The 23,620-nt window shown below is 48.3% G+C and overlaps 1 protein-coding gene across 4 annotated transcripts in view; it reads right to left on the bottom strand.

The window, feature by feature from the left end:
• Positions 1-21,865, bottom strand: part of PAX5 (paired box 5) — a 230,165-nt gene extending 208,300 nt beyond the window's left edge. For 2 of the 4 annotated variants that reach the window (XM_050943148.1, XM_050943150.1), the window contains exons 1-2: positions 21,736-21,865; positions 4,836-5,001 (exon numbers count right to left, since the gene is read on the bottom strand). In XM_050943148.1, coding sequence (XP_050799105.1) covers positions 4,836-5,001; positions 21,736-21,781 — 212 coding nt within the window. In that variant the 5' untranslated portion in view covers positions 21,782-21,865. Of the gene's footprint in view, positions 1-4,835; positions 5,002-12,328; positions 12,669-21,735 lie in introns of those variants that run through there. The other 2 variants (XM_050943149.1, XM_050943151.1) reach the window with 1 other exon arrangement.
• Between the last annotated feature and the right edge of the window lie 1,755 nt (positions 21,866-23,620).

Genomic DNA, 23,620 nt, shown 5'->3' with positions numbered 1-23,620 from the left:
TAGGGACATAATAGAAACAAATCACATTCAGCACCATTATTTTTGTACTAAACTCTGTTGTAATAAATTACTGTTTAGAGGGAAATTCGCCATCATTAATGTAAATGCCTTGTCATCACTTCCCACCCACGTGAAGGCCAGGTAAAGTAGTATCATGACAAATATTTGCAGAGTACACTTGAAGTAAGTATGCCAGTGTAACATTTTGTTGTATTCTCTTTTCCAGGGAGCTATGGTTTCAATATCCAGTTCTTAAGGAGGAAACAAATATTTTCTCATCACTATTCTCAGAAGAAAGTAGAGTGGTTGGTTTCTTTAAATTCGTAGGGCCTGATACCATAATCTTTGCCCACAAATTGCTCTGTTGACGTCTGTGAGATTACTCATGTGATTAAAAATTATTCCAATCAGACAGAGTGGTAGGATCAGGCCCTTTAACAGAATTGTATTAAAGACACTGTGACAGCTGCTCAGCCGGTGTAAATGAGACCAACTCCACTTCCTTTAGTGGTGCTGCAACAATTTATTCCAGCTGAGAACCTGATTCTTTTTTTCTTTTTCTTGAAACAAAAGCTTGGAAAATACAGTAGAATCTCAGAGTTACGGACACCAGAGTTACAAACTGACCAGTCAACCACAGTCCTTGTTTGGAACTGGAAGTGCACAGTCAGGCAAAAGCAGAGACAAAGAAAGCAAATACAATATTGCACTGTGTTAAACTACTACAAAATAGAGGGACATCAGCATTTTTCTTCTGCAAAATAAATTTCAAAGCTGCATTGTCAATGGTCAGTTGTAAATGTTTGGACACAACATTATGGTTCTTTCACTGTTACGAACATTTCAGAGTTACAAACAATCTCCATTCCCAACGTGTTCATAACTCTGAGGTCCTACTGTGGCAGTTCTCAAACTTCATTGCACTGCGACCTCCTTCAGACAACAAAAATTACTATATGACGCCAGGAGGTGGGACTGAAGCCTGAGCCTGCGTGAGCCCAGCTGTCCTGGGTTGGAATGGGGGCCAAAGCCTGAGCCCCACTGCCGTGGGCGGGGCCAAGCCGAAGCCCAAGGACTGCAGCCCCAGGCAGGGAGCCTGTAACCTGAGCCTACCATCCAGGATTGAAGCCCTCGGGCTTCAGCTTCGGTTTTGGGCCCCAGCAGGTCTAACAGCTCTGGCAACCCCATTAAAACAGCATCGCAACACACTTTGAGGTCCTGACCCACACTTTGAGAACTGCTGTTACTGTATTGCTTAAAGTGAGAGTCTTGTTCTGCCCACAGAGGACCAAGAGGAAATCTAAGGAAGAAAACAATCTCCCTAAATGCTAAGCCAAAAAGTTGTGCTGTAAGTGATGACGTTGTTCTGGCTGTGTAAGTCAACGATGCCATGCACTTTTTTACAGTTTGTAATTTTCTAAGACCAGATAAAGATAAGCCCAGAACTAACAGCAGAGAGACTGATACTTTCTTCCCTATCAGACCTGATTCTAAACGCCCTCTGTGCTTAGAGCTCCCATTTCTTCATGGGTTCTACATACAGGGAGACCTTGCCTGGCTGTATCATCTTTATCAGCCTAAACTTGTTCATTGACCTTGGCACATCCCAGATTTTTAGCACGATCTTTACTAGAACCCACCCAATAAAAACATATGTTCACATGATATATTTTCTCTGCAGCTACTTGACATCTGTGTTGTCTGAGGAAAAAAGAATCTCCTAAAATCTCTGCGATGCAAAAGAGCATGAACATGTTATGAGACCGAAGTTTGTGTCTCAAGGGCAGTTGCATTCATCAAATTTCTTCTGTATTACAGATTTAATCATCCTGTGGGCAATCTTCTTTCAGAGCCTAAAAAAATCCCTTTAATGGGAGTGACAAGATGATGTTTGCACCTGTTTTCACATGAATTTGGAACAAATGGTCTGTTCCACTTCTGTCTCCATGCACTCATTTGAGTACTAGTAATGGAAGGTGATGCACATTTGTGATGGATTAAACCTTTGGGCTGCCCTGAGTTGAGCCTAACAATGAACTTGAGGCAGGAAGGAAATACTTGCTCCCACCCCATACCCTTTCCTTGGGTGAATGATGAAATAATGGCACAAACATGTTTGCATGATGCGCCTAAAAAAATCATGCCTATGAAAAATGACTGTGCAAACCAGACCTTGTAACCTTCGCTTATGCCATCCCTCCAGTGAGTGAAAGCTCCAGAACAGGGCTCTGGTAAGCCTAGTGCTACATTACTAACCACTCACAATTTTCATGGATCAAACAAAAAATGGCAGCATTTATAAAAATTCCTCTGTGTAACCAGTCTCCCTCTCTCGGGCCTGCCTGTGTGAACGATCACTGGTTGTTGCCCCTTGCTTACTGTCGCCTCCAGCTCTGGATAATCTAGCCGACAGGAAACTAGCCAACTGACAAGCAGTTTGGTGATGCATTTTGGACTCTGCAGACAGACAGGCCCCTATGTTGCTGGGTAACAGTTTTGCCTCATTGAAGGACGTTGGCATAGAAGATAAGGGCCTGATCTGAACCCCATTAAAATCAATGGAAAGATTCCAATGACTTTAAAGGGCATAAAATGAGGCCCTTACAGAGTCAGCCCCAGAATAACTTAATCCCAATTTCCCTGTAATGCTGGGGGGCAACCTGCAGGCCAACTAAACCTCTAGAATTCCACAGAGCACTCTTCCCACCTGGATAGTCTATCTTTAACCTGGGGCAAGGCCCACAGAGACTACAGCTCCCAGAGTGCAATTCTCCCTCTCAATCTGGCCACAACCCCACACTAAAGACAGGGCAGCTGCAATCTGCTTGATTTTATGCAAATTAGATCCTGCCCTTGAGCTCCAGGCAGGTTGCCAATTCTCCCCTCAAATGGGCGCAGGGCAGACGCCCCTGTTGTAATGCTCCGTGAGCGATCAGCTACAGTCGGCCTCCTTCTGCCACCATCCAGACCATCACCCCAAAGGTTCACATTTATTTCCTTGAATGTTTTGTGTTTTTTTCCAACGTTTGACTAAAAACAAGCGGATTCAAAGACTTTCAGTTCCAGAATTTGGAACCGAATGTTTTTGCGTGGAGCCTTCGTATTTTTTCCCCACAGACAGCAGCTCCAATTACAGTGACATTTTACCCACCGTAATTATTAGTTATGAAAATAATGAGCTATGAAATTCCAATTTATTGTTGACAACTTAAATGACAAAACTCAGGAGCTGCTCTCTGAGCTCCATAATGCAAATATATCTAATGACAAATCTATTCAAATCTGAAACAGGAAAGTGGTTGGACTTTTCCGCAGTAGGCAAATGAGTTGCCTATTTATTAGCTTTGCACTGATACTAATAAAAATGGTTTGTAAAACTGCTAGAGCGGTAGGATGTCACAAATAGGACCAGCACTCAGAACAGATTCAAAGATCAAACAGAATGGAGCAGCTTGTGGTAGGCAGGAAAGTCCCACACGAGAAAAGTCTCTCTCTCAGAAAGAGTAAAGATATCAGAGCTTACATGTTCTTTCACTTACACCAGTGTAAAATCAGGGGTAACTTTGCTGATTTCCAATGGAATTACACTGGAGTAAAACTGTGGCATGTGAGAGAAGAACCAGGTCCACTGGGTTTCTGGGACCTTCTGTGCATATGACTGGTTCCTATGGCATTATAGCAGCAATCTGAATAGGACTGCAGAGAAAATACTCCAATAGAGACAATGGGTCTCATGGAATAAGCGTGAAATAATCCTTAGCTTTGCTAGATTCATTTTGAGTACTGCATTTGTCCACGTGGGACTGCTGCTGCAGTTATTTTAGAAGGAAGAGTCTATGTACACTGCTAGACAAATGTTTGCTCTAACAATCTTTATAACTACAGTCCGACCAATAAAACAGATCAATTAAAATTGAGGGGGGAAAGTGAAGGTCAGAATATGACTAATACCAGTGGAATGCAAACAATGAAGTTAATTCAATTATTAATGCTCAATAAACATTTTAAAAACTTCTCTGAGTTATAGAGAGAAAATAGAAGGTAATAGAAAAGTATGGCAGCAAAAAGTTCCCAAGATACTTGCATTCTAGTTCATTTAAAACCAGTGATATATGGTATTCACATTCGTGCACAAGGAGTTAAAATGCAGTCATGACTTTCCTGAATCTAAATCAAGTTCACAACCTAATTCTGACATGATCGATTTTTTTAATTTACTATTTCTTTACTACTTTGAGCATCTCCAATCAGAAAAGATGGCTACTCTCAAAGTATCAGAATTAAGAGCGTTAATGATTATTTATAATTCTTTGTGTTCTAATTGGGAATATAACTTATCACAAGAATAAAACAAGCCTTAAAATGAAATTTTTGTGACAAATTTCAAAAGAGGCCATGTAAATGAATGTGCTGACTGACAACTGCTCTTGGTGGCTTTAGGCAGTGAAATTATATGCTAAAAATAGAATGTTCTTTAGAAAATAAAAGAGGTAGCTTTCACTGCCAGATTCATAACTTCTGGTTTTTCCATTTTACTGCAGATGATGCACAGCTTTGTCAATTTGTTCAGTACACACAGGTGCAGGAAATTTAGACCACATGTGCCATCCCTCCCCTTCATTTCTTCAGTTATTTGCAAGAATTTTTCGTGAAGTAAATAAACAAAAAAAAATCGCTTTCACTTCCCAGGTGAGACAACTTAAATTGTGACTGACTGATCCTATGCAATTTCCTGTCATTCCTAGGTCATTTCTATCAGTCTCCATCTGATATGTTTCTTGTTTCAGAATCATTGATCCAGAGTTTGATATTTTCCTTTACAGAAACAAAGTTACCTGCCAAGAATTTTGCTGACACAACCATGGCTGACCCGTAGCTGCCTGGAGATGTCACACGGCCTGACACCTTGGTGGGCAAGTTCCACAATCCTTTGGCGGACAACATCAGGGAGTGGACGACCATTCACAAAAACACCCCCTAACTGATTCACTCCTCCATGTCCTGAAACACATGGGAAAAAAAAAACAAGCAGGAAAAAAAACATCTTTGTGATAGTTGGAAGACACTTCTCTACCGCAATCTTGTTTAGCCACCGATTCCTCCTTCACAATGACCAACCTCACTCCTCAACAAGAGTTTAAACATTTTCAAATTACTGATCATCACTCACGGCCAAGGCAGGGAGACTTTTAAAAGTTGAAACCTAATTCTGTTCTCGTAGCAATCTCACACCAATGTAACCCCACTGGATTCAATGGAGTTCCTCCTGAGTGAAGTGACATCAAAATCAGGCCCCTAGTACGTAAAACAGCATTTCAAATTACAGTTTTAGGCCCAGGTCAGCAATACTCAGGCAATATCTCCCCTTGAAACCAATGGAAGATGTTGCCTGAGTAAGAACTGCCCAGGCAAGTCCTGCGGCTGCATGGTAAAAAGGTGACTTTTAGTTTCCCTACAAATATGAGGCTGTGTTCAAATAAGACTGGGACCATTTTCCTTATAAATTTAGTTTCATTCAGTCAGAAAAGGGTTGCACTGAATTTAATGATCGTTTACTTTTCCCCCCCAAATGACTGCCTAATGCTTAATTTAATCAAAAGGGGGGGAGTGGGAATATGGAATGGCTTTTGCTGTTATAATTTACAGCAGCCTCTGCAGACATCATGGTCCCACAAATGAAATGGGAATGCTTAGCCCACACCTATACATTATTCTTTTTCTAGCAGATTTGCACTGTTCCCCTTTAGCAAGGTGAATCATATATCTGATGTGAAATGGGACCCAGCTAGATGAGGAGCAGCTAAATCGTGTAAAACCAATGAACATGTAATAATCCCATGTGGCAGTGACGAAATATAATTAATCCTCAAGTTGGTAATCATTCAAACTACTTATATCACAGAAGGCTGGCAAAACTGAAAACAAATAATAGCATAGACAGCCCTGTTACCAAAACTGGAACAAAAAAGTAATAAGAAAAATCTTTATTTACAGAAAACTTGGACTATGCAAAATAAGCTGACAGGTCAAATGCCTCAGTGCTTAAAAAAAAACAATTGTATAAACTATTTTTATTTAAATCCTGTCAATTCCCCATTGATAAACTACTATGAAACTTTGTAAACCCCTTCGATAACTGTCAGAACACATAATGAATCCACATTAAAGATCTGATTACTAAAGCCAGTTTAAGCCTACACAGAGGAGCCAGTCGCCGAAGTTCCTTGTCAATTTCAGAAGTGAATCTTTTTTTCAGCACACCAGATCTTAGTGGAAGCGTCAGGTTCAAAGTGTTTCTGCTCCAAAAAGGAGTTTATTCCGAACATATCAAAAGAAGTCTGAGGATAACCTTGTGCTGCATTTTCCAGAGTGAACCATCCCAACCTTTTAGCTTTACAGAGCCTATCCGTTTTGATTCTGAAATTCCTTTAAGGCCAGAAAAATAATGTCCTTACTGCTTTGAATACCAAAAAGCAGAGGTACAACCCCACTTAACTGAAACAAACTAGCCTCAGGTTCCTAAGCAATTTCAATGATATTCAATTATTAACATCGTATTTAAGTTTTTTTTAAAAAGGGCAAAGCTCTTTTCATCTAGAAAAGCAATTCAAAGTAGAAGAAGAAAGAAAGAAAGAAAATCTGGATATTTAAAGCTCAGACTTTGTTTTGGGAAGGGTTTTAATTTTGTAATTATTCCCTTCAAATATTACAAGTTCGGTGTTTTGCGGGCATCTCTCCCAGAGTCAAAGGCTCCTTAATGCCCTACAACAATGTACCCTCTAGATGGACAATTAAACAAAGGAGCCCTCTGTTCTGCGGTGCTTTTCGCTCGAAGTTCGAACGCGATCTCTCTTGGCGGCCAGCAAGGCTCACCCAGCAGCGGCGGCAGAGCGGTGCTTCACCAGCTGAATGGGATGCTCTCCCCGGCTTCAGCAGGGACAGGGTTTCGGCTCCCTACATGCCCTGCCAGCTCTCCCCGGCGAAAGTGAAACCCTGCTCGACTTGAACTTCGGTGCCGCGGAGTGAAGCCAAACGGTAACCCATCCGCGTTTCCCCCAAACAGCCAAAAATCAGCACCTGCCTGAGTTTCCCGGGGTTAGGTTCACGTGTAAACGTGATTATTAAAATAGAGGCGGGGAAACGTAAAGCCTTGGTGTTTGTTGTCAATAGCTATGGGATGAAACCATTCTGTGACTTCAAATAGGTCACTCTCTAAAGGGAGTTATATTCCTCCCTCCGGAAACAAACAACAACCCTGTGGCTAACAAAGATCTCTCTGCTGGCTCAGGCAGCCCCCAGTTTGGCTATGTGGGGATTAAAATGCTTGAGAGTCACAGCAAAAAATGTCCTGCAGCGGGAGGCGCTCCCCAGCAACCCGGCCTTTCCCTCCGAGAGAACAGGATGATTGCAGCTGCTAGATAATAAAGATGTAGCGATAAATCATCAAGTAAAGAGTCGGTGGTTTTATGAAAACATATATAAGGCTGGCAAGCCATGGGGCGAGCTTCTCTACGTGCAATAGCTCTGTGCTGAGGAGATTTCTGAACCTGTGCAGGGTTGGATCCTTCTGGATTTCTAACAAAGGGAAGCGGCGTTATGCTAATAACCCGGCAAATTAATTAGCCAACAGTTTGAAAATCTCTGTCTTCTCCGTACAGCTCTCAAATACTGCTGGTCTCCTGGAGGCAAATGAATACCCCGACCCCGCCAGCTCACTCGCTGCTTGCTCTCCTGTCCCCAAGACACAAAACCACTCTAGTCCTGATGCCAAGTCTCACTAGCCAGGGAAGGAGCCATCCCCACTTGGCTTTCCAGGCGATGGAGACCAGGGAAATTAACCAGCCCAGGCTATGAGATCACCCTGCCTCTTCAGTTAGGGTCACTCTGCAGAGCAAATTGCTCAGCCTGGGTGAATTGTGCTCCCTGCCTTCGTGTGCTGGAGCAGGAGAGGTTCAATTACGTTAAAATACTCTGCAGCTGGGGTTAAAAAGCATTCTAGCGCCTTTTACGGGCACTTAACGGGCCTTGGGATTCGTACCATTCACCTTCGGGCCGGGGAAATGTATGGGCTGGGAAAGGAATAGCTAGTTCAAATGAAAGGGAAACGATGCATCCGTGGGGATGCCGTCTCCTCTTCCCCCGTATTTGTCCCCATTATCACCCGCTCCTCGGCTAGCAGATGGAAGTTCTCACTGAAGGAAGGCAAAGACAAATGCTTTTAAAAATCAGCCTGCAGAGTACAGGTCACAGCGAGCCTGGCAGGGCCAGCTCTGGGAGTTTGGCAGGACAACAGTAACCAGTCCCTCCCTGTGAAAAATACACGTTGTTAAATAACTGGGCCTTCAGTGTCTTCCGGGGGGATTACACAAGAAAACTGCACTATGCCAGGCCAACGGTGGTATTATAAAAGTACAACACATCTAAGTCTGGGGCAAGTCTGCAGCACTCTATACTACTGTGCCTATTACTGAGAAACTGTTACGCAATTTTAACTATGGAGAATATATATACTACATATTTATGTATTGTGTGTGTGGTTATGTGAATATAATATAACATAATCCACACATGTATGCATATATACATATGTATGTACATATGTACTGTATAGTCTTCACTGAGAAGTATTCAAGTATACAATACATATAGACATATATATGTAGATATACATGGATGGATGGATTGTGTGTATTGTTGTGTCTGTTATAATATATGTATATTATATATGCACACAATACATACATGTATAGTATATATTCATATATATGTGTGTAATATGCGTATATATGCATATCTGTGAGGGAAAGAAGTATAGAGAGATACGTCTCTATGAATACACACACATTATAGCAGCTGTTTAAGCACTAAATCCAGCATTGCTCCATCGATTGGCTGTAAGCGAAGGGGTTGCTGATTCACAATAGAGCCAACCCATTTGCTAACAGGGGATTAAAGAAAGTTTTTTTAAAAAAAGTGCCACTGCGAAAAATAACCCCCGGAGTGTTCTTTGCAAATATTACCTCGCACCTAGAACCAGGTGGGGACTCTTTTGCAGAAGGTAAAGCTAAGTGCCACCACCTCAAGGAACAAAACACCTTTACGGTATTTTCCCACTCGGTTCTCACGATTAGAAAACGATGGGCGAGCCGGGCAAACGAACAGACACAGAGGCGCCCTTCTAAATGAATTCTCGTTGTCTCTCTCAATGTGTCCGGCGTTTATTTGGAAAGTCCAGCTCTTAACTGTCCATCTGGCGGTCCCTTCTTTTCGAGCCCAGCCCGGTTGCAAGGGGATCCTCGCTGGCTCGTTTGCTCGGATTGCTGCTTAGGTGGATTTCAGCTGCAAAGGCTGCCCAGTGCTAGGGGAAGCAGCTGACTCAGCGTATTCTGATTCCTCCCCCAGTTGAAACGCGCGTGATGGGTTCCCTCTCCTCGCCCAGCGATCAGCTTGCCCCTCAGCCTCCCGCAAAGACAAACGTCCAATAGGAAAGGAAGGAGCTGTCGGATTATTAGGATTTGGTCTGGGGCTAATTTTAGCGCAGGTGAGATCTGGCCAGGATCTTTATTGTTCGTACATCAACGCACACGTGCAAACTGGCAACGTTTGCAGGCAAAATGCCCTGCGGCTTGGCGCGTCATATCTCAGCCTTTCCCCTCGCCCCCGTGGGAAGCAAAAAGCAGGAAAAGTTGAACGAGCAAAACTTTTAGAGAGAGGAAATGCCCCGGGGTTGGGGGCGGAGTCGTTACCAAGCTGTGGAAAGCGATGGAGGTGCAGGGACTTGGTCTTAACCTCGTGCTGCTTATTGTTGTTAAGTCGCAGAAGAATCACCCCCAGCTCGACCAGCCCAACCACTGACCAGACTCCCGGGGTGAGTCCCCGCTCCAGCCAACCTATTGCTTGGCTAGGTATTGAAACCACGAAACATGCCATTAAGATCCCACCTATTAACAGCTTTACCTATGCTCCCATGGATAAATACTGGGGCGTGCGACCAGACCGATAGGGTTTGTCCCCACCTGTACAAAACTGACTTTCCTGGTAGCGAAAGCACAGCACAATACAACTACACTGTTCTTCCTTACTGCACCGATGCTGGATTCGGGGGCTGGAGGCTTCCAGCTTTCCCCTCCAACGAGAATGAAGAAACAATGTGGGATTGTTATTCCTGGGCCAGAAAAAACGGCAGGCATTGTAAGCACTCTGCTCTCTGCTCCGCATTTGCTCTCCCGCTGTGTGGCGGCTTTGCTAGACTTCCCTGGGAAATGAGTCCTCTCTGGCCAGGGCATTCCGCTGTTTGGTGGGCATCTCTCTGCTCCCGGCTCCAAAGGCGGTTCTAGGCTGGGAGTATTTCCGACGGGGCTGGCGTTAGCTGGCTTCGCTCACTGAGGATGCTAAAGACTAAATCACCACTTGTGACAAAACACTGCCTGGGCTGTTGTGCAGGAAGAAGTCTGATCCCTTTCCTCAGAGTCACGTATATGTATGTTATTATTATTCCAAATGTTTTAACTAGGTCTCATGAGGGAGAACAGAATAGCTGTTAATGTACAGCTGAAAATTCAGCCAGAAATTCTTTCTTTCGGAGTCAGTTGCACTAAATCTTTCCAGAAACAGATTGACTACAATAGCAAAAGGCATCATAATCAAACTGGGGGTTTGCCCCTCCATTTCTTTTTCTCCTCTTACATTCCTGCAGAAGATATTGATTTATCATTATTTAGGTTAATGGAGGAAGCAGCTAAGTCCCTTGGTGGCTTTTCCACATATGGTTGCCCGTCAAATTAGCAGAAAGACAACTCCACGAGAAATCTTGGGTTTCACTATTAGTCATATTTCAAACTGTCGTTCTCCTAAATGAAAAGCTCGATTTGCACAGCAGTTAAAATATTTTGATTTGTAAATTAAAAAAAAATCAAAATATTTTTTCCATTTACAGTTTTCCTTTTTTTAAAAAGCAGGTTAGTTTGAAAATGTTTTAAATGTCTCATTCGATTTAGCTAAAATATAACCTTAGTTCTTTTAATAAAAAAAGTTGCATTTTTCTTTGTAGTTCATCTTATACGTTTCCCTGTAAGCTTACAGTTTGCCCTTCTATAATCATCTACTGTGTGTCCTATTCTAAATTTATATTATTATAAGATAGATAATGTCCATCTATATATCACGTTCTTTTATTCTGAAAACAAATCTGTCTTGGCTAAAAGGCTGGAGTGCAGAAGGGAAATGTGATTAGTTCTACTTTATATTTCCTTGAAATCTCTAGATCTAATCCAGCGTTTAACTCACCATGAGAGAAGATGTCATTTCACATAACACTGTGTTAATGGATAAATCTTCTCCCAGCCTCTCGAGCACAACAAACCTCAAGCAAACACATTACACACATTCTGCTAGTTGGCCATTCTGCCTCACTTAGACTTTGATGTTGTAAAAAATAATTCTATGTTTTTAGAAGAAAATTATTTTAGACTCAGTTTATCATTGATAACTTCTGAGTATTTTTAGGCTAAATCGGTATTTTAAATTTTGCAAAAATGCTGCAGACCAAACTTTTCAGTATCATCCAAACACAATGTTTTCTCAGAGAGAAAGAGAGAGAGAGAGATTTGATTTAGAAATATTTGTACATCATTCTTCTAGAGAGTAAATGATACACACTAAAGCAGACTGTTTCTAATATTTCCAAGACCTATTTTTTCTAGTAAAGATTTGTCTTAAAAATTATCTGTACATAAATAATAGAGAAATAGTAAAAGTCGACTAAGGAAAACCTCAACTTTTTAAGCCATCCGACAAAAGGGAGGGGAGAGACTTACAAAAAGGAACAGGTCTGTTCGGTGGAACTATTTAAGGGGGTTGATTGTACTGCTTAGTTTTGGCATTTGACTCTCACTGCGAGATGGCAAACACTCCTCTCTGTAGTTCTCCCCCGGTGGTTTTAGTACCTGCGCTAGGTAAATCAATGTTTGAAATTTGCATTCTGGTTCTCTCCGTGCACTCTGTCTCTGACTTTCATAAAACACTGATTAGCAAGGGCTGGTCCGAGTGGCGTGTATATGGGGATATAGGTGACACATATTCTCTAGAAATACCGCAGAAGTCTATCTCGAGAATTCAAGGGGGAAAGAGCGAGCCAGCGGCGGCGGCTGTTGTCTTTTCCATCCTGCCTGCAAAGCGCAGGTCAAGTGCTGCTGGTCCTCGCTAGTGGTGCCCAGAGGCAGCTACACCGACCCCCCTTTAATAACCGCTCGGGACTCTGTGATCGGACCAGGCAGGGTGGCGGGATCGGTGCTAAATGTCAGAGAAGTGGAACTAGCCGCCTACTTACTATGCATTGCTGCAAACGGGTCGTGCTTACAGTGTATTTCCATCGGAGCGGTCCCCGGTAGCTTTCCTGTCAGGTATTAAACTCCCCGGCGCTCGGCCCCGCTCCCTTGGCTCAAACTGCGGGGACTTAAAGCCCAGACCTCTCGCTCCAGGCCAGCAACAAACCCCCACCCAAAGATCCTTCCCGGCGCGGCAATGTCCGGTCCCTCCTGCCCGGCGGCGGGACGGGACCTGGGGAGGAGTTCGGGGCGGTCCGGTTCCCAAGGCCGCCCGGTCCCTGCAGGTCTCCCGCTGGCGCTGGCGCTGGCGCTGGTCAGGGCGCCATGGAGAAGGTCAGCAGAGCCCCGGGCGGGCACAGCTCCTCAGGCGGGTCCGGAGCAATCCAGGGGCTGGAGAGGCGCGGAGCGGGATCCCGGAGCGGGCTGCGGGGTGAGCTGGGGGCCGGGGCCGGACCAGTCGGGGGCTCCCCGCCCCGGGGAAGCTGGAAGGCGCTGGACGAGCAGGGCCGGGAGCTCCGACCATGCCGGGCGGGCTGCTCGGCTCCCTTACGCCCGCCGCTCCGCCCCGGCGGGCTCCGGCGCCCGGCGCTGCGCTCCCATCCCGCTGCCCGTCTCGGCTGCCCCGCGGCTACTGCGCGCCCATGGCGGAGCGAGGCGCCTGGCCGGAGCCGCCTTCAGGACCCTGCTGCATGTGGACAGCGGCGCGGGGCTCAGCCTCTGGGAGCGGGCGGGGGCGGGGGCCGTCACTCACCCGCCCGCGGGCCAATCGGAAAAGTAAAGTTGCCGGCCGCCCCCGTATTGGCTGCCGGGCGGGGCCGGCTGCGATTAGCCAGCTCCCGACCAATGGGAGAGCGGGGGCGGAGCCGGTTCATTGACAAACTGGGGGGAGTATGCGGGGGAGGGGGTGGCCAGCCATCACGTCGGGCTGCTGCTCCCGGGGCGCCCCTCCCCCCTGCTGGGGCAGCGTGGGGTCCAGCCGGCTGGGGGAGGGAGGTTGTGTTACCCCAGGAATGGGGGATGGGAGGCGGGCTGGGTCCGGCTGGGGGAGGCGGGAGGTTATGTTACCCCCGAAGATGGGAGGGGGCTAGGGGAGGGGGGGTTGTGTTACCCCCGGGAATGGGGGATGGGAGGAGGGATGGGTCCGGCTGGGAGAGGGGGAGAGGTTGTGTTGCCCCCAGGGATGGGGGAGACGGGAGGTTATGTTACCCCCGGGGATGGGAGGGAGGCTGGGGGAGAGGGGGTTGTGTTACTCCGGGAATGGGGGATGGGAGGCGGGCTGGGTCCGGCTGGGGGAGGGGGGAGGTGGTGTTACCCCCGGGAATGGGGGCTGGGTCCGGCTGGGGGAGGTGGGAGATTATGTTACCCCCGGGGCTGGGGGAGGGGGGGAGGTTGTGTTACCCCCGGGAATGGGGGATGGCAGGCGGGCTGGGTCCGGCTGGGGGTGGGGGGGGAGGTTGTGTTATCCCCGGGAATGGGGGCGGGGAAGGCGGCCTGCGGCCGCAGGGGGGGCATGGGACACACCGCTCAGGATCGGGCCCCCGCCCCGCCCCCCTGCTGCGGAAAGGCCGGGCGCCCTGATCTGTCCTGGCCACTCCCGCTCCTCTCTGCGCCGCTTGGAAAGCGCCCCAAAGCGCGGGCCAGCCGGGTCCTGCCAGGAGCTGCTGGCGAGCGGACCCCCACAGAGCTCCCAGCCACGCTAGGACAGGCCCGGAGACAAAGCTGAGATCGGGGGCGGGTTTTTTTTCCCTCCAACTTTTTTGCCTCCAGTAAAAGTGAAATCGCCCCCCACACACACACACACACACAGAGCCAGGTATTTTCACTCCCAAGTTAATGAGACGGCGGCCAAAACAAACAAACAAAAACCCACCATAGCAATTGTTTCAAAAAGGCACTTTCACAAAGTCACAGAAGGATGCTCCCTTTTACCGAGGGAACCGCGAAATGAGAGCGGGGCGATAATGATCATTAAATATACCGAGGAGCTCGCCGCCTCTCCCTGGCTGCAGAGCGCAGCGCACGACACACCTCACAAAAGAGATTCGATACCGTCTGTTTTGCTGCTGGTTATTATTCTGCCTTCATGAAATCTATAGTTATTACCGGATCTAGTTGCATATGCTTGGCAGAATTAAGGAACTGTGCCCTTTGTTAGATTTCTTCCCTCCTATGATAACTTTGTGCAGCAAGTGCATCATCAATAATATATGTTATAGGTGTACAGATATACACCCCGCCTGTGTCGCTGTGCATATGAGAGTGAATATAACTATACAGACTGTATCTACACAGTCACACACATATATAGTTCTGTGTATAATTATATGGTACACGGAGACTCACATTTATAGCACATATAATTTATATTATATATAAACTATATCGTACATACTATAAATTATGACTGTGTCTCATAATTATACACAGGAGAATATATATATTATAATGACTAGATAGGAGCATGTGTGTATATAGACACACACACACACAGAGGAATCCTATATATAAATATATGTATGCACGTATATGACTCATATATATGCATGCTCCTATAATATAATATATAATATAATGTATGACATATATATATATGCATGCTAATATAATATAATATAATATAATATAATATAATATAATATAATATAATATAAATCACTCTGTGTGTGAAGATACTTATAATAGTCTCACACAGAGAGAGATGCAGAAATAATTCTTTCCCTGTCTGAAGTGACTAGCTGAAGCAAAGCACCGCCAAATTGTGTATTGTGGGTGTAAGGATTGGTTACTCTGTTTTGTTCGCTTGCTTTCCACATTAATGAGGGATCTAAAGCGGACAGGGAACCAGGGTCACTGGAGCAGGGAGGTTGTCTAAACCAGTGTGGCCCAGGCCCAAAGAAGGGATCGCTGAGTCGTGTAGCTGAGGCAGGAACACGCTCCTGGGTATTTCCCGGGGGGCTCTGTCCCAGCCAGGGTCTGGCCGGCAGAGGAGAGCCCCTGGCCTCCCCCTGGCCGCGCTCTGTGTGTTAGGGGCAGAGAGGAATAGCCCTGCTAAGAGAGGCGGCTGATCTGAGAGCCCCGGGTGAAGTGATGCACGTCATGACCCCAAGCTCACTCTGCGGAGCGGCCACCGACACCCAGGGGCTACTGGCCTCGGCACTATTCAGCCTCCCCCAGCCCAAGCCCGTGGCCTCCCTCCCTCGCACCGCAGCTGAACCTCAGGCCTGTCTCTGGCCGGGCAGCTGCAATGCACGATGCTCTCTGTTTTCTGAACGCTGAGCCCGGAGTCCGGAAACCTCTCCCCACTGTGGACAGTGCCCGGCAGCTCCGAGGCACGGGAGCCAGGGCGGGGTTTAGCTGGGAGTCTGCGCCTCCATCGACACGAGTCTGCTGGACGCTATTGCGCAGCATTTCGCAGGCCCCCGCTGCCCAGGGGAGAGGTCTGGAGAGACACAAACTGGTGCAGAAAACAGGGCCATGCCCTTGGCTCCGGAGCCTGCCGTCGGCCTCCCCGGGGGAAAGGCCTGTCCAGTCTCACCCCTAGCCTCAGCAAGGGGGGTCTGCTCCTTAACCCACCCAGGCAGCCCATTCCAGGGCCACAGGGACTCGCTTAGTCCTAGAGGGGGCGGTAGGAGCGACTCTAGCCCCGGGAAGAGATCAGGGAGAAATGAGGCATTTCTGGAAAGTGAGAGCAGGTGCCCCAAGGACACTACAGAGAGGCCAGGCAGGCCTTTCCGCCCCCCCCCCCCCCAAGGTCTCGCATTGCTTTGTGGTTTTCATGGGGTGAAGCCGCGTTTCCCTGGTCTCTTGTGCACGGGTATCTCCAGACCCGTGTGATCGCTGGCACCCACGCCAGGGCCCTGTGCACCCGGCGCTAACACGCCTCATGCGGGTGGACGTGTTCCCTGGAAGCCCGGTTGAAAGGCCGGCTTGCTGCTCTCCTCTGGCCAAGACACTCGTGGAACAGTTTGGGAAAACCCTACTGGGCAGTTCTACGCTTTGCTGAAGTGACTTGGGCTGAGCCGGATCACACAGACAGCGTCCACACGGCGCCTGGTCTTCCCAGCTCATGAACTAGTTTGAGCCAGAGCAGTGGGAGCCATTTGCAAAGGGAAACTGCAGCAGAAGTCACTGCCACAGGTAGCACTTTTATTCGGTGCAATACGCTGCTGGCATTTGTTATGGCTAGTTTTGATGATGATGATTATTATTATTATGATTATTATTATTATTATTTGCTCTAAACGCCTCGTTTCTCGTCCTGACTCGCCACTACCTACCTCTACCACCTCCCTTTTTTCCTTCGGCCCCGTTGTCTTTCTAAGGGGCTGCGGGCTCGGCGCTGTACAGTTTAACGCCTAACACCGCTCGGATTTGCCAGCCCTTTCCCAAAAAGCCCTTTCCTCTGGTTAGGTTGGTTCCTCCCTGCTTGTGTTCAAGAGCTCTCCCCACGCGCTGCTGCAGCCTTATGAAATTAACAGTAGGGGGAGTTCCTGCCTGGTAAACTCTGACCCTCTACATCGGGAGCACAAGCGTCTTCTCCAAAAACCAGCCTCCTCGCCTCCTGCTAGCCTGACGTGTGCATGTACCTGGGACCGCACCCGCAGCCTCTCTGGGCTCTCCTTTGGGTGTCGGGTGTCGTCCCGTGGTGTGCAGCTCCCAGGCTGTCCTGAACGCACGTGTGAAATACACCCAGGCACACACCTTTCCCCATGCTTCGGCTGTGCGGTGAATCTGTCCCACGCCTGCCCAGAGTCCAGACTGCGCTGTGCCAAACAGGGCTCGGTGCAGTTTGGGGAGGAAGGCTGGCCGCGGGGCGTTTACACGCTTAAAGCGAAAGGCTTCCCGCTATACACTGCACTGAACGTCCTCAGCCAGCATTAAGTGTATTCTTTCCTCTTCCTTCGAGAAGTGCTAATCGACAAGGATTTCCAGGCGAGGATTTCCAAGCTCCAGGCACTTAGCTGCTGTATCTCTAACGATCTGATTACAGTAGAGTGTCTGTAGTTGCTTTTGGTATCCATTGTCTAACAGAAACAATTCTGGAGCCTCTCCCGCAGCTGGCAAACACCTTCCTGTGTGTGCAAATCTCCGGCTACAGAAACTGCCAGACTCGGAGCCTGTCCCACCTGCGTTGAGCTGCAGGCAGAGTAAAGCAGTGCTGACCTCACAACTTAGTTTCAGAGAAGGTCAGATTTGTGCAGCGTCTTTCCCGCAGCTGCCCGGGGGTTGCGGTTTAATTCTGCGCACCAAGCGCCACACTCGGAAGGGTCGGTGTTTTTTCAAGAGCTGGAGAAGGGAGGGGAGGGGTCACGACAGGGTGTGTAAGGGGGTTCAAATTCTGACCTGATCATTTTCACTTTGCGCCCGAAGAGAGCTTGAAAATCACACCGCGCTAACAACTTGCAAAAATCTCCGCAAAAGCCTTTCGCGGTCCGTTTCAATCGAGAAGGGAAATTTCACCTTCCGGGAGTTTTCACTGGGGAAAAAAATCTTATGAGTAACACCAGTTTGGAGCACGCGGGACCCCTTAGCAGTCCCGAAGTGCTGCAAGATCTCTTTGGCTAAGGGCGAGCAGCCTGCCCTGGGGCGCTCGGGTTTAATGAGCTGTAGCCAGCGTGTGCCAGGCACCAGCACATTGAGGGGTTTGGAGAGAGCCTCAAAAGGACTCAGGAGGCGGGTAAAACTTGTATAAAAACACGAACAATTCGACTGCATCCAGCCCACGTCGCTGGAGCTGGCAGGGATTTACTCTAAAACTGGCACAAAGCGGGCATCAAAGGCGACTTTTGCGAAGGACAAATACATGGGAAGAGGATTTCCCTGTAACTTTCCATCAGCGCCCTGGTCCCTTCCCTCCCCCCGCCCCAACTTCTAGAAACACAGTCCGGAGAGACGCCCAGCAGGCTTCATCGGCAGCATCCTTTCAGTACTGCACAGCCAGCTTTTTTGAGCAAATAAATCATACAATATAAATAATAAGGCGTTTCTTTAGGACCAGCCCATCCGAGGTTATTGCATCCAGACCCAAAGATGCAAACATGCTCATCTCGTGGGACTGGAAAATATACATCTATTTACACAACTCTTAAACCCGGCGTGCAGCGATTTCCCACACCACGTGCTAAGCTGCGGTCACCAGCCACATGAAGTTATCAGCGACAAGGAGTCCTGTGGCACCTTATAGACCAACAGAAGTATTGGGGCATGAGTTTTCGTGGGTGAATACCCACTTCGTCACAGGACTCTGTCGCTTTTGACAGATCAAGTTCTCAGGACACCATTGCACCAGCAATGTTGATGGTTATTAACTATGTGTTTTAGAGGTTTGCCTGGAGCAAGGGATCCGCCTTGTTAGTTCTTATTTCAATCTCCCCCTCCCGTGATGGGCTCTGGTGAGGTAGAGGGTTTATTGCAGACAAAAACCTTCCCTCTCCCGAGCCCCCTCTCCCCTCTAAACCCGAGGAAGATAAATAATGCAGTTGCCATTCTCGTGGCGGACCTCGAGGTCACCCAGCGCCCACCCACTTCTTTTTAAACCATCTCAGATAAAGTAGTGATGGGTGATGATGTGAACCCACCCAGGACGGCGAAAGCCGGGAATGGAAGCGTGAGTCCCACGTGTGTTGCCCCGGGGAGTGTTTGAGGGTGAGATCAGAGTTGAAAATAAACAAGTCTCTAGATTATTTCACAGGTCACAGAGGGGGAAAGCGCCTCCCTTAACAGACTCTAGATTCAGTGGCCTGAGAAGCACCGGGAGACTAGATTGTCCACCAACCCTCGTTTAACCCCACGCACGAAAAAACAGGGGTAAGATTCTCCCCCCTCCAGCCCACAGCTGCAGGTATCCCTGGACAGTTTGAGGCGAGAAGATTTGAGTTGATCTGTGTTACTATGCGTCAGGTACCCCCCCACCCCACCTCCCACCTCCGTTCCCGTCTAGACACGGAGAATGGCAGAGCGTACTAGAGGATATGGGGATCTACCCTGTTACCAGCAAGTGAATACCTTTTTGGGGGGGGGAAGGGGAGAGAGGCTGCAGCTGTGATTGGATGTCTCTGCAAGGCAGGCCCCTCTTCCAGCTCTAGGCTGGGGAGACGGACACTGCTAGGCAGGGTGGCAGGTGCAATTTACATACAGTCATTTAGATCAGCTCCATTTCCAGAGCAGAGGTGTCCGTTTGAAAGCTCTGATGACGAAGGCATTTTGTTTCACACTAAACTGGGGGCCAAAATCTCCCCCCAAAGCCTCCAAATTAAAGTAATCACGGAATGAAGGTACCTATTTCTGGGGTGGGGGAATGCACAGCTGCTGGGCTCAGTCTCTGGTGTTTAGAAGCACTTGCTCTCTGGGGCAAAAGAAGGCACCAGCCCTTAAAGGAGGAAAACCAGAGAGCAAATGACAGAAATCGGTTTAAGGGAAACCAGTTGAGGGAGGCTGGAAGCAACAGGCCATACAGAATAAAGCCGAAAATTACTTCCGCTGTTCCGTGTCACCTTTCTGTTTCGAGCCTCCCGCTGCGGTGTGTGTACAGACCGGAGTGAAACCAGGGCCGGCCCGGAGGTGACGGTCTAGTCATCCTGCTCCAGCCATCACCCCCCGCGCCCGCATCTTTGCCAGTCCTCCGGGCAGCGCCGGATGCGCTGCCTGCCCTTTACAAAGCGGACACAGGTTGTGTTTTCTTCCCAGGCCAGGGGAGACAAGTCTGCGATTTGGCTGGAGGCATCATCGGAATGGGACCCAGGAGCAAGCACAGAGCGCAGGGCGCCGGTCTCCGTCCAGAGTGAACACGGGGCACAAAGTTTAGGGCTGTAACTACAGACCAGGCCTAGGGGGAAGCTCCCCCCCTAGGATTCTGGGGTTCCCGGCCTGCTTCCCCTGATCTCCCGGAGGGGTGGTCTGGGCTTTCCCCACCTGCCTGTGGCGTGGCTACTAGCCGGCTACCCAGGCCGGTTTGCCATGGGTACAGGCCTGTCCCACCGCCCCCAGCCAGTTGAGAGCAAAGATGGACCGATGGCCTAGGGCACAACCAGGCAACGCTCAATTCGGATCGTGCTGGGTCCGGCTCCTGCCCAGATTGGGCGAGCCGCCACCGCAGGGCCCGGCAGGCAGGCCCCGGAGAAGCAAGGCCCAGCCCCGACCAGGGGCGAGGGCAAAGCTTTGGCAGGAGCAGCCAAAAGCTGGGGACCGGGGCAGCTTCTGGGCGCGGCTTAGGACCTCCCCTACCCCCCAGCGGGCTCCCCCTCCACCAGGACCTTCCCCGGCCCCTCCCAGGGCCCGTAGCTAAGCGCAAGGAAACGCGTTATCGATTAACCGATGAATCAGGCAATTTAACTAATAGACGGGCCCATCGATCGCTGCAAACTTGCATGATTTATAGCGAGCTTGGCGGGACCCGGGAACACTCAAGGCTCTCCACTGCAGGGCAGATCCCTGCGCCCCCAGCCCCCCAGGCCATTCCCAGCGCCGGCTCGGCCTCCCTCACAAACGCCCCGATCTCTAGCCCCTTTACAGAGTGTGACAGTCACAGCCCCCAGCCGGAACAGCGTCCGGAGCATCCCCGAAGACTTGGGAAGCAGAGCTCGCCCGGCTGCTCGTGCGGGCGATGCGCTGGGGTGGTGGTGGTGGAGGATTTCCCCTCCTGGGTCAGGAAGTCCCGAGCCTGGAGCTGACACCGCGGGGTCCGCGCTCTGTCTAGCCATGCCCCCTCGCCGGGACTGTCCCAAACCCCCCTACGCATCCAGCGGTGGGACCCACGCAATGCTCCTGATCGTGTTTGTGGCCGTCCACTGAGCCTGCCCTCCAAAGCTCTGGCCGCTTGCCGATTGCGCCCTCCCCCCGCAAAAAAACAAACAGAGCGTCTGGCTGGGTGGCTGAAACCCCTGCAGGAAACGCAAATGGTTGCTAGCCTTGTTCCCCGCACCCAGCGCCCCCGAACTCTGCCATGCCTGGCGCAAGTGTTGACTTTTGCTTTGAAAATGGTCGATCTCCAGATAATCCCTTTGGCGATCCAAAAGCTACATCCCCAGGCAAACACAATGCGGCCACTTCACTCCACCAGCAGCTCGGTACCTGAGTGCGGGGCAGGGCAGCCCCTGTGCTGGTTGAACATTTCTTACCGTCTTTTCCAAGCAGCAAGTCTCTGGGCTTGTAACCCACTGAAGCCCCTACCAGTACAACCAAACATAACCCAGTGCCTGTACACCCAGAGCTATATAACCCTATCCCCATGCCGTGAGAACAGATCAGTATCACACTGCATGTATTGCCGGAGACACCCACCTATAGATTCATATAGACACGCACCGTATATGAAAACTACTTGTGCCCAACGCACAGGCAGCTCTCGGGCTAGAGAGTGAAATTGCATATTTATTTACAGCTCCTTTAAAACCCAGGCGCACAGTCCTACCTGTTCGGCCAGTCCTGGAAGTCATGTAGTTTTTCTCTAATTCCATTCTGATTTTTCAGGACTTGGTGAAATGGACAGAGAAAAAAAGTTTCCACTTTTTTTTTTTTTTGAGGGTCTGCTTGCAGGTTGGAATAATTCAACTCTTCCGCTCCCCGTCGAGCCTTTGCAGCTGATCACTGAGCTGAAACTAAACGTTTTAGGTGGAAAAAAAGCCTCCGAAGGAACCGTGAAATGATTAAGGAACTAAAGAGCTTCTCGCCATGTGAGATCATGTCCTGTTCTCTAAAACATCACAAGATGTCCCCAGACGCAGCCAAAAACCAAGAAACTCTGACATCTGTTGTAGCAGGAATCAAAGTTTGTTTGCAACCCAACTGCCTTAAAGTGTGACTTTAGCTGTTTACAGAGCAGCGTGCGAAGGGCGGAGGCAGAGAGACGCCTGTGACTTTACTGAAACAAAAACAGTCAAGGGCTTTAATGTATAGCTGGAAACCTGATCAACTTTTCATCAAAACCAACTTTCATAGCGTTAAATGGGCAAACAACAGTAAAGGCTGATGGGGACACACCGGGAAATCATTTTTCCTCTTAAACTTAATGATTACATATTATATTCTTGTTGCCTGCAGTATTTGATCGAATACTCGCTTTAAAGGGAGGGACACTTGTCTTTGCTTAAATATATCTGCTTGGATAATCAGACCAAAATTAGTCCCTTACCAAGGATCCTTTTGTCCTAATATCAGCTTCTTGCTTAGAAAGGCACCATACTGCAAAACTAGCCCAGATGATCGTGAACTAGAAGCAGCACCTTCAACAATCATCTCAGCTTTGATTGTTTTTTAAAGAGGCGCCTAGGCTAGACTTTTCGAGGGGGAATATTTATTTATACGGTGCCCTCCGAAATTATATCGAAGGACCAGTCATAACAATAACGTCCCACAGGCCTCAGGAAAAAAAAATTAAAAAGGATCATTCGATTTCATGCAGTCGTGTACTTCGATTTGGGTTTTTTTTTTTAAGTAAGGCATTAAGGAGAACGTTTCTTATTTTCATGTTGTAACCATTCTAACACCGGAGACATTTCAAATATTGGAATTTTACGCAGGAGCAAGTCTTCGGTGGAAATACAGATTTTTCGGTGGATTTTTATGTTCACAATATGTGTGTCTCGTGTTTTACTGCCTCTATCCTACGTGCGTGTGCACACACACAAACACACACACAAACATAGGCCTTACAATTGTGCTCAAGGCGGGATGCTGTTCATTTTTAATCGAAAATTAAATATCGGACTCAAAATTATTCGGAAGAAAAGCGTTTGCACTTTAAGCGCCTTCGCTGTTGTAGTCAATCTGATTAGTTTGGAAATATTCATGCCTGTCGAAAATCGACTTGTTCCACGAGACGGCTAAGCCACCCACACTTCGCTATCTGCCATTGCAGCTGAACTTGGTATCAAAATAGTTTCTAGACACCTTATTTTTTCTCTCCCTGAGTGCAGAATATGCTTCAGTGGAGACAGTTTTAGCAAAGCGAAAGCCCCTCTCTAGCGTATTTAGCGAGTGGAAAGGGGGGAATATGGTGAGAAGGGCCGATATCGATTTAATGGCAAACAATACATTTATGCAAAATATTCTTTCACCGTACAGAGGGTGGCAAAGGCATTTTTCTAGTGGGCTAAACGCCGACCTGTCTCGATTACAATTAAAAAGGCGGACAGGGAATCTTTAAACTCCAGCTTTGACTAAAATGAACACCCACATACTCCAAGCTAGCTTCAAGCGAATGTAAACATCCTATAGCAGCCATGTACATTGAAAAGGGCTGCGAACGTTTCTCCTGCGAAAACACTGCGATTCCTGAATTCTCACCCCCCTCGTTA

The sequence above is a fragment of the Gopherus flavomarginatus genome, chromosome 3 (genome assembly GCF_025201925.1).
Source record: "Gopherus flavomarginatus isolate rGopFla2 chromosome 3, rGopFla2.mat.asm, whole genome shotgun sequence".
Lineage (NCBI taxonomy): Eukaryota > Metazoa > Chordata > Testudines > Testudinidae > Gopherus > Gopherus flavomarginatus.
This window is presented reverse-complemented; position numbering and strand designations above follow the sequence as displayed.